This window comes from Telopea speciosissima, chromosome 6 (genome assembly GCF_018873765.1).
Source record: "Telopea speciosissima isolate NSW1024214 ecotype Mountain lineage chromosome 6, Tspe_v1, whole genome shotgun sequence".
NCBI lineage: Eukaryota > Viridiplantae > Streptophyta > Magnoliopsida > Proteales > Proteaceae > Telopea > Telopea speciosissima.
Genome location: NC_057921.1, coordinates 49,769,861 through 49,780,995, shown reverse-complemented (window position 1 = coordinate 49,780,995; position 11,135 = coordinate 49,769,861). Strand labels below are relative to the sequence as shown.

At 38.3% G+C, this 11,135-nt stretch overlaps 1 protein-coding gene and 1 long non-coding RNA gene across 3 annotated transcripts; both read right to left on the bottom strand.

Annotated features, from left to right (window-relative positions):
- Nucleotides 1-368: 368 nt before the first annotated feature.
- LOC122663853 (defensin J1-2-like) lies at nt 369-9,554 on the bottom strand. 2 transcript variants are annotated; one of them, XM_043859505.1, is made up of 3 exons: nt 9,532-9,554; nt 1,726-1,816; nt 369-653 (listed from the first exon to the last, which is right to left on the bottom strand). In XM_043859505.1, exons 2-3 carry the CDS (start codon nt 1,787-1,789, stop codon nt 484-486), a joined length of 234 nt encoding a protein of 77 aa, XP_043715440.1. In that variant the 5' UTR covers nt 1,790-1,816; nt 9,532-9,554; the 3' UTR covers nt 369-483. The 2 variants fall into 2 exon arrangements, with proteins under 2 accessions (XP_043715440.1, XP_043715439.1); XM_043859504.1 differs by having other exon boundaries at nt 369-656; nt 9,532-9,553.
- A 1,017-nt stretch (nt 9,555-10,571) lies between these two features.
- LOC122665314 lies at nt 10,572-11,047 on the bottom strand. Its single transcript, XR_006333470.1, has 3 exons — nt 11,037-11,047; nt 10,681-10,940; nt 10,572-10,585 (listed from the first exon to the last, which is right to left on the bottom strand). It is a non-coding gene; the product is annotated as an uncharacterized LOC122665314 (long non-coding RNA).
- Nucleotides 11,048-11,135: the final 88 nt, after the last annotated feature.

Here is an 11,135-nt window from a genome sequence, read left to right as displayed (position 1 = left end):
AACATTGTTTGGTCGTGTGGCCCCTGCACCAGTATGGGAGGTCAATCGAAGCATGCGCCGGTCAATGAAAACATGTGCCAAGGCATCAACATGGAGGGAGGGGTGGTCAGTGGGCTGCCCTTGTGTCTGGGCATAGGGATGCGTGACCAAACAATGTTCTTTTCCCCTTTATTTAAACTTGCATTGATAGAGAGAGAGAGAGAGAGAGAGTGAGTGTTGAAAGTAAAGTTTTCATCAAAAGTTAACTTGCTATTGGAAGGTAAAATTTTCATAAAAAACAAAGTGCCACTCTACAAACAAAGGAGAAAAGGCTATGAACCCAAATAGGTAAACAAAGTAAACTCCAAAATGAAACAACGGACAGTTCCAACATCACACACACTGCAATTTTATTGATAGACACACCGGACAGTTCCAAGATTTTATTGGTTTGCAAAACAACACCATTGTTAGATCGATAACCTCTCCATGAAATCTCCTTCACTAACAATGTTTAGTGCAAAAACATCGTCGGCGGAAGCCTCGGCAGTGACCACCATGAAAGCCCTCTGTCTGGCAAACAGCGCCACAATTGCTCTTTCGGAAGCATGAACCCTTGAAGCGATGGCTCTGAGACTCACAAGTCCTTGCCTCTGCAACTCTTGGCCCCATCTCTTCTACCAACAAGCCATACACTTATTAGTCTAAATTCAAGAATTCGATCTCTGTGTACAAAACTTGCATAATACTGAAGGAAATGAAAGAAAATTTTTTGGACCGTAACTCGACCCATCTCATTACTGGACTCGAAAAATAAAACTCAATCCTTGGTGACAACAGACAGGCCCATCAAGTTTGAGCCCAACTACGAAAACCCATCCTTATCAGTAGTCATGGACTCATGGCCCATCCTTGATGAACCTACAACTCCAAGGTTCAAAATCTACTTATCGGACTTGGGATCAGGTATGGCTGATACCAATCCAGATCGATCAAAAATTACCAAAATCCAGGTTTTTCTAGATCAGGCTTGGATGTGTCAAATAATAATAAATTTTTAAAAATCGGTACAGATTGGTAAAAAATAAAAAAAAAAGGGGGTGGAGGTTAAAAAACCCAAATGACAAGTATAGGATCGGATCGACTGATTCAGCCAAAGATCCAGGAATACCTTGATGGATTGTTCTAATCTTGGAATCAGTCATGGCCAATAGTGATCCGTTCCCTGAACGATATCAGCCAATCCGATCTGAGATTACAAATCATGCCTACAACCATGCTCATGAGAGCATCAATCCGTGGGCCACTCAGACCATTAGCAGACCTACTTCCTTTAACTTAATTTGTAAATTAGATTTTCTGGTAAGAAACCATGAGAAAAATCTCAACTCTTCTTGTCACCCTCTGACTCATGAAGATGTAGTGATGAGAGGGTAGCTTGCAGGGTTTCACGAATCGGGAATTGGATCGGTGAATCGGCCATGATCTCGATTTTCATCGATCTGATACAGTCAATTCACACCGAAAAACCTTAGAAATTCCTTATTATTGGATCTGAGGACCGTTTCTAGTGTTCTTGAGCACCGATTCCAATCCGATCCAGAACGAAATCGCGAATAACCGATTTAGTGTCATCGGCTGGTCACCATGCCATAACTACATTATCACGAATTAGATGGAAACGAAATCAAACTGAAAACAAAAATGGTAGTAAAGGTAGAAAGAAACGCAAGGGAAGAGAAGAACCAGTAGCCACAAGCAGCAGCATGAGAACGAACAGTGCTGAAAATAGACGCTTGCTGCCCTCCATTGATGTCTGAGAGACAAAGAGAGAGAGGAGTAGATTGCAAGAAGGATTTACAATGAAGAGAGCAACCTTGAACCTCTGGGATGCAATGAAGAGATCAACCTTAATGCTAGTGTTTATATAACCCTTGGTAGGTAGGGCCACCTCACATTTTCTAAACCCTATACACATTAGAACCAATTCAGATCCTCTACTCTACCAAAAAAAAAAAATAATTCAGATCTTCTACAGCACATTATCCATAGCGGCTTGAACGGTGCAAACACATACATGCGTAATAACCACCATACCCCCAGCTCAGACAAGTATAAGACGATCAATACACACAGCACACACCATGTGTCGGCATTGCTCAGGCTGCTAGGGGCAGCGCGCCATACAAGATCTGGATCCCACTAGAGATTTGTTTTTTCTGCTTTCAATCGATTATTCATATCTTTATAAAGCCTTTTGTCTGCATCTTTTGAATATGTTACATCTCGATCACGTTTCCTTTTCTAGATTTCTCTACTGTCTTCTTCTGTTTTTACTCATTTAAGAATACAGTACACCAAACAGGAACTTCTAATGAGGAGATCCATCAAGATCCAACGGTAGATATTTTTTGAAGATCAGTATTATACTTTGCAGATGAGATATCGAACGGCTGTCCTTACTCTTTATATAGTGAGTGGGACATGACTCATTAATTCGTTGGCAATGGTTTTTATTATTATTTCTTTTTTTCTTTTTATAGGTTGGCCATGAGCCCATGATACTATATAATATGAGGATGATAAAAAACAAAAAAGAAGCAGAGAATAATGTTTTTAATTTGGAAATAAAAGTTAGGCATACTCTATCAAATCATCTGCAAAGGAAAAGCAGGAAACAAAAGTGTGAGCCTTAAAAAGAAGAGAGGAATAAAGCATATCAGAAGATCGCTTTTTCATATTTGGTACAGCAATTAATGAAACACTTTTGACCTAGGAAATGTAAGAGTGTTTATGATTTGGATTTTTTTTTGGTTTTTTGTTCAAATGGAATATATAGATCTCAAAGGGTGTTGTGAACATGGTTCGTAATCTTCGATCGGATCATTATAGGGGCTTAGAGCGATCCCAAATATTGACCGATCCTATCCGGTATTCACGGATTGTTCCTTGGATTAGTCAATTCGGTTGGATCGACTAAATCTTGGCAATGAATCGATCAATATCAATCATTACTATTCTAAAATGGTTTGTAATTTTAGGATCAGGTCGGTATTGGCCGTGATATTTCGATTTACTTTTATTTTTCATAGTTTTTTTAATATTTTGTTATAATACTGACTGAAATGGAAATCGACCCAGTAAAATCCAATTTTTGTTCATTTTTTATCAATCCAGATCAATTGCGGCTCTGATCAATCGCGGTATTACAAACCATGGTTCTAAACTCATGACCTCTTAATTGTTAGGTGTTAGTCCTTGAATGTTGATGTGTTTAATGAGAAATCCTCAAGGAGGAAGGATATAATAATGATATATAATATGGGAGAATCTCTATGGGGGATTGTGCACCCTGTGCACAAACACAAGGGGGGTGGGGGGGCAGGTGAAATGACCACCCCACATACATGAAAGTTGTAATAGCCATCCTGTTGATGCTTCCATTTGCCCTCGATCTCATTATCCTTCGCGGACATGTAGGGGCCGCGCTCCCCCATAGAAAACTCATGCTGATATAATTAATATACTGGAATTATCCTTACTGTGCCAATCAAATAAGTGAAAGAGCATCTAAAGCTTATTTCGGTAATATAGTTAACAAAATTAAAGCTAGATATGGCTGAGATGCCTTTTCCATTCATGTGATTGCCACAACATTTGTGGGCTTGAAATCATGACACTGATGACTTGGACTCTCACTTGCATGGATAGGGCTCCTATGTGGCGTGGCAGGGCGTCCGACACATATCGGAGGGTTAGGAGCACCCGGGCATGCAGCCCCGTCCAGCACCCATGTGTTGGGCTGTGTCCGGGTGCTCCTAGCTGTCTGATGTGCACCGAACACCTTGTCGTGCCACAGAGAAATTTCTTCCTCTATTTATTTGCAGTCAAATTTGACTATGTACTTGGATGATGAAAAGCATGCATAAAAATATTGGGATTCAATAGATAACAATCGATCTCACATCGGATGCAAGTAGTGTAATGTTAAGACTTATACATACTTAGTCACCATCTCCTTTATAAAACTTTTAAGGATGAATCATCTGACCCTCTTTGGTACATTTCCAGCCATCCTCAACTCTATAATTTGTTCTTCATCGTCTAGAATAATCCTGGCCACCGTACAAAGAAATGATCTTTTTATAAAGGTTACGAGGATAGGCATTAAAGTAGGGTTTGATATCCATTCTAGGTCGATTTCGCATTCTCGGATGATAAAAATATATAGTTGATTCATCGCCAGAGAATGAAAAATCGACTTAGAATGCATACTAAGCACAGCCTAAGATGTTTCATCATTCAATTAAGCTGTCAGTCAGATCTTCCATCTCAAGTTCTTAACCATCTTCAGGTCACAAAATCTCTCCACTTTAATGTTTAACCATTTGGTGCATTTAAGAAAGAAGAAATTAGAGGAACTAAGAAAAAAAAAAAAAAAAAAAAAAAGGGTTAAATACGCATACCCCCTAAAATGCATCAAATATTCCTCATGCCCTCCTAAGGTTTGACAAGTCTACACACATCCCCTGAAAATTCCATGTACCATCCCTACTTTACCCCCTAAAGCCATTTAAGTCCGCACCAGACGTTAAATGCTAAAAAACATAACCAAACTACCCTTTCTTCTATCTTTTCTAAAAATTGAAAAGACCTAATTGGCTTGACCTATTTGATAAAATTTGAAAAAGATCAAAATGCCCTCATCTTTCCCAAATCATCTTCTTTTACAATGTAGATACCCAATACTACCACCACAGCCGCCGCTGCCACCCACCATTAACACCATCACCACCGTGAAGCCCCACCTTCAGCACCAGCTCCAACTCCTCCACCTTTACCAATTCCATTAGTCCCCCTCCCTTGCCTATTCCTCCACCAACACCGCCGCCCTTATCATTAAAATTCAGGCCACACAATCAACCACACCACCGCCACATGTCACCATCTTCGACTCGTTCACACCATTACATGTCTCCTCCATCACCGTCATCATCTCCTCCAGCATCTCCTTATTCTTCTCCACCACCACCACCACCATCATCAGCCTAATTAACCATCTTCTCCTCCACCATCCCCACCGCCCTCATCTCCACATGTTTACATTACACCACCCTCTCCATCACATTGATCTATCAACTCCACTGGACCACCTTCATTATATTATAAGTCTCTTGTACCTCCTTCATCATCATCATCACCACCACCACCACCATACTCTTAGCTATTAATAAAATCAACTCCATCACTTCATTCCTAAACTACAGGAACTTATCTGGTGGCATTGTAAAACGCTGCAATATTGTATACTTTTACCTTAAAATAATGCATCTCCACATATTTGGCCTACTTTAGTACTATAATGTCCAAAGGAGATCGCAACTAGATCTGCTCAAAATTATTTATAGAATTTGTATTTGCTGGAATAACTTATTTCTTCTGATGCTTGTGATACGGATGTCTCATATTCATCTATGCTTGAAGAAGGAAAGACTTCATAATGAATTCCAGTGTGCTTGACTTCTTGTGTTGCTTCTATTTCCTTCTTGTACCTTCTTGGCTTGAACTAGCTAAGACTCTCTTTGGTATGATTTGTATTTGTATTTATTACTTATTTTTGATAAATCATTTGTGACAATAAATTATAATCGTTTGATTACTATTTGTACAAGCTATTATATAATTATAAATAGGTTTGGTATGCCTATGTGCATAATATATTATGGGAAAAAGAATTGGTATGCCTATATGCATAATATATATAATGGGAAAAAGAACTTTGAAAGGTTACATAGCCCTTGCGCCCAGACATATAGGGGCACAAAATTAGCACCCTACCCTCTATGAAAGGTTGAAATCCACCTTGTTGATGCTTCCACGAACACTCCCATTTGCCCCCACACCAATACAGGAGTCTCAATACTTTTTAGGGAACCCTCTCCCATATATTATATAACCTTAAAACTTTTATTAGATAGAATCTATAAAATATTTGAACAAAGGATTCCTGGTCATCCTCATCCCCCAACCCTACTCCCTCTTCTCTTAGGCCTTTTACAAACACATCATGAATTACAAAGAGAAATAAATTTGTCGGTGCCATAGATGATTGAGCAATCATACACATCACAATTGGAAAAGAAAAACCATCAAATATTGTTTGTAGATTGTGTCATTGTAATTGAGTTGATGATGAGTTTCTCAAAGTGAAGGAGTCTCACATATCCACAAAACTTGTACTGGGTTTAACATATTCATGGAAGATTATGTCATTGATATACTCTTGATGAAATTGCTTCCAAGTCATTTCATATACCGTTGCAGAAAACCATATTTTTAACAACGGTTCAAAATAAAAAAATCCGTCGCTAAGAGCAATATAGTTAGGCTTTTTGGCAACGGTATAAAAATAACCGTTGCCAAAATTGAGATAACCAAAAAAAAAAAAAAAATTTAAATCAGTATATTTCCTGTAATTACATTAGTATACTGCTCCATTTGAAAAAAAATAAAATTAACCATACATCCAAATAAAAATACATTTCTTACAATTCACTTCAAAAAAATACTACAATCATAATTAAAACAACTCATGACTCTAATTACATTGTATATATTACTTTCATAGACTTTGCACTCCTCATCAGACATCAGCTGGATTTATCTTGCAAAACTCATTCAATGGATCAAAATGATGCCACAGTAGTTTCAAGACAGCATCACCAACTTGGGAATCAACTCTCAAGAGATCTTCTAGACCATTCAAGAAAGGTTTGGTCATAGCAATCTTTGGTGTGGGAGCCCATCAATATGAGACATCCATCCTCAATTCCAAGTCAATCTGATTGTATCACTGTACCAGTTACTAGTCAGTGTCCCATAAATACTAAATTTCAGAACAAAATGAGAAAGCCTCACATCTATCTTTCTACACTGAAATTTGAAAGCTTTGTGTGACCAGTTTTAATCTCTTATAGCTTAGACTAGTCTTTGTTACTACAAATTCATTACAACTCAACAAGCAGTCTCCTTATCATTGACTTGTGTGCAAAAGATCTAATGGGTAACGCAATTCTATCTTTCCAGATTGCCCAGGAGAACAGAGCTAAATGAAAGCATGAAAATTGAAGTTCAAGGACCAGCACTACATGAATCAGTTAGTTTGACATCACAACTCACACAATAAAAGATCCAAAAAACACCTGCAAGCCCCACAAGCAAAAGATCTGGGAAGAAATTGTCAAAATTATCTCTGATCTCAACAAACTGAAAGATCGTATAAGTAATATCAATGAAATTCCAGACATCACAATTTAGCACAAATTGCTATTGGAGAGCAGGAAAATTTACATAACATACAATACTGAGTTTACCAATTAGGTAAACAAATAAATAACCTTGTTAAGCCTGAACCAATGAACTGTACACCTCTTTCAATGAGAAACAATTCTCATAGACTCCACACTGAACCTGCAATGGATGGCCAATCCAAAAGATCCTCCTCCTAGTAGCTAGTCAAGTAAATGTACTCACTACTCACCACCCACTCAAACAAAGGAGGGCAACCCTCAGGACATGTAATATTAATTGCTCTCCCCACTTAACCACATGCCTCCTATCCAACCCTCCAGATTGGCCTAAAAACTAAATCCTTTCTCACCTCTTTCAGTCTGCTCACTGCAACACTTTAACTTCTGCACCACGCCCCATGTAAAAGATTAAGAATGAGCTGATCAGAAAATGCAGAGCAACCTTCTGTGAAGTAACTCCAATTTCTAACCAAACAAAACCTCCACACCAACTAAACATATGGAAGTGGAACACAAACAACAACCAAAGAAACTATTCCAGAAAAAACACTCAAACAAAACCAAACAGAAATCTAGTGTGGGACTTGAAAAAATAGGGTCACAACTTCATGGCAGAAGCAGAACAAGAAGAAACACTGAGATCCAATTAACAAAACAGAATTTGCTCAAACTTTTAGAAAAAGTACACAGCTATACAATAAGGATTTGAAAATTGATCATGCAGTTCCAAATCAATTGCACTAGATTGAGTAACAAAAGGGGAAAAAATAGTTGATAAATTCGTGAGCATCATCCAAATAGCCTGTGATAAGTTCCTATCCAAGAAGACATACCCCAGATCTCCTTGAATGGGTTCAAATAAAAATCCAGCAATCCGATCTCCTTTTTCTGCATTCCAGAAAAGAAGAAAATGATTAGACTGGTGACATTTATAGAATGCTATGAGAATGACTACAAATAGTTAAGAGGAATGCAGTTCTCCCAGATTTGTGTTTATTTACCAATGGGAAAGCTGTATAGTGGATCATGTGCAAACAACTGGACCCACCATCCAATGGTTTACTTCTAAGATATCTCATAAACAATTTAATAAATTTTGTGGATATAGCTATTCAAATAGTTATTCATATCTCATCATCGTATCATTACTATTCTCAAAATAAGAGATTCTAAGAGCTTTACCTGCAATACAATCCAGTTCTGAACCTGACCAGAATCAAGAAGAAAATGGCTATAACAATTGCCTATTGGCCAAACCAAGAGGAAGAACCTTCCATATCCAAAACAGGAATCAGGCAATGATCCATCAAGTATAGTCACTGTGGGACAGCAACACAAATATCCTTGTGAAAATAAAGGAACCAAGCGATGTCCTAGCGAGTGCAGCCACTACAATTCCAAATGGTACAAGAACAGCAGTAGCAACAGCAAAGATAACAAGCATATGCATACTACTGGACTTTTTTTCCTCGATAGATACTTGAAGAACTGAAGAAGAAATTGAATAAGTAACAGAACAGCCCAAGAATAAACCCAGATCTCATAAACAGGGATCAAGAAATAAACCTACAGCAAATCAACTCAACAATAACAAGAAGCAGTGAAGCACACTAACAAAAAAAACTTGGATATCTGGCAGGAACCTCAGTCAATTTTTTTTATAAAAAAAAAATTCAAAAATATTGCTTTTAGATCTAAAATCTAAAAGAAAAGGAAAGCAAAAATGTTGAAATAATATCTCAAAGTAGTGAATCTACTATATCCACTCGCCATTCATTCCATACCAATTCGCAGACAACAAATGATTTAGTAAAACACACAGTGACACAAAATTCAAACAGGAATTCCAAACATTTCCCAACTAGCAATCCAAACCGAAGTACTTAAAAGCTCCACAACTCCGAATCACTACCCAAATCAATCGAACGACAACTCAAATCCACCTTAGTAAACAAAAACCATTGTCACGATTTCAACAAAAATAGGTGACCGAGAGAACAAGAGAGTGATTTGAAACGAAAGAACCAAGCTAAAGAAGACAAGTAATATACTAAAAATATATTTATACCTGGACAGTTCGGGTTGCGAATTCGACACCAATTGTGGATTTGGACTCCAAACAGAACTCGTTCCTAGTAAATCTGGAGAGAAGATTGGATTTGCCAACGCCAGAATCTCCGATTAAGACGACCTTGAAGAGGTAATGGAGAGCACAGCGAGAGCTTTCGCCTTCACAAACGCGAGAGCGAGAGAGAGAGACAGGATTTGAGACTTGAGGGTTTAAAATTCCCAATAAACTTAAAAATAAGAATAATGATTTGTAATCACAAATCACAAATAGGTCCAGACCTATTTGTGATTTTTTATTTTTCCTAATTTGTCAAAAATATAAATAAGTATTATACACTATACCAAACATCTACAAAAAGAGAAATTCATAAGATAAATACAAATACAAATCATACCAAAGAGACCCTAAGAGATTGTTTGTTTTTCCTTCTTGTACCTTCATGGCTTGAACTAAGATATTGAACTGTCACATGAGAACATAGTCACATGGTAGATATCAAATGGGGCTCAAATCGTGTGGACGGTTAGCTCCTAAGCTTCTGCCCACAGTGGCAAAGGAGCTCTGAAAATCATGGCAGCATTTAGTATGCATTCTTGGAATGCATTCTAGATCGATTTTGCATTCTCCGAGTAGTTATTTTCATCGCCCCAAAATGCAAAATCAACATAGAGTGCATACCAAATACAACACACATCTATAAGAGAATGCATAGTAACGGTAAAAGTATGGTAGACCGTGCGTGTCATACATGGGAATGCAAGCCAATACATGGGAGTGTGTATTTGATTAAAGGGAGCAAGAACGGTCATTTCGCACACCCCTACTTCTGGGAGCAGGGGCAGCGCATCACACACGCCCAGGTAGCAAACTCTTTCCCTTGATTAAATTAACCTCTGAAAATGTACATACATACATGGCACAGCTCATTCATTAGTTCAAACATTGGCTGAATTCGGGATTCAGATCGGGAAACCCTTGATTCCAATTTGTATCTGGTGATTCACGCGATCAGATTGTAATTCCTCAAACCATGTCCTCAAGTCAGGATCTTTATCCCATCCAGCTCCCTGTCCGTTCAAGTCCCCTAACAAGGGGGTGCAATGACCACCCTACCCCTGCCCAAACACTCTGCTCGAGTGGGGTCCACCACCCCTTATTAGAGGGACTGGGGAACTGGGCCGGGCAGGGAACTGGAGGAAATAGTTTTCCCCTCAAGTCCAGTGTCCTCTGATTATTTTACAACAAAACTTAATTGTTAAGCCATGTCTCTTCTACTCCTTAGTAAACAAAAACGAAAAGGGAACAAGGAAAACAGACAACCTTTTTCGTCGAATGGACAACAAGAATCAAGAATCCTACTTTCTCATGATCAGGAAGTCCCCTGAAGATGATAAATTCTTTTGGATTCCCGCTTACAAGTCTTTGAATTGCAGTAAATTGCTGTATCTCACAAAGATTAGACGCGCTTGACACCTCATAGATAATAGATTTCCATTGAACCATGCCCATCCTACTATGCCTTGGATGTCATGTATACCAGTGAAGAACTAGCAACTGCAAACAGGTAACTGCCCGTGGTCCTAGAGTTTCAGAGTTAGAGAAAAACAATTAGGACTTGCCCTATCTTTTCAGATTTTCAGCAAAAAAATACCTCATATCTTGACGTTTGCAAATACCTTGTAAGTAGTTAGCCGAACTGATAGATCAAATCAACCTGGTCTATGAAGCCTGATTGGAGGAGAACGATGATCATTAAATGCCAACACTTCTATTAG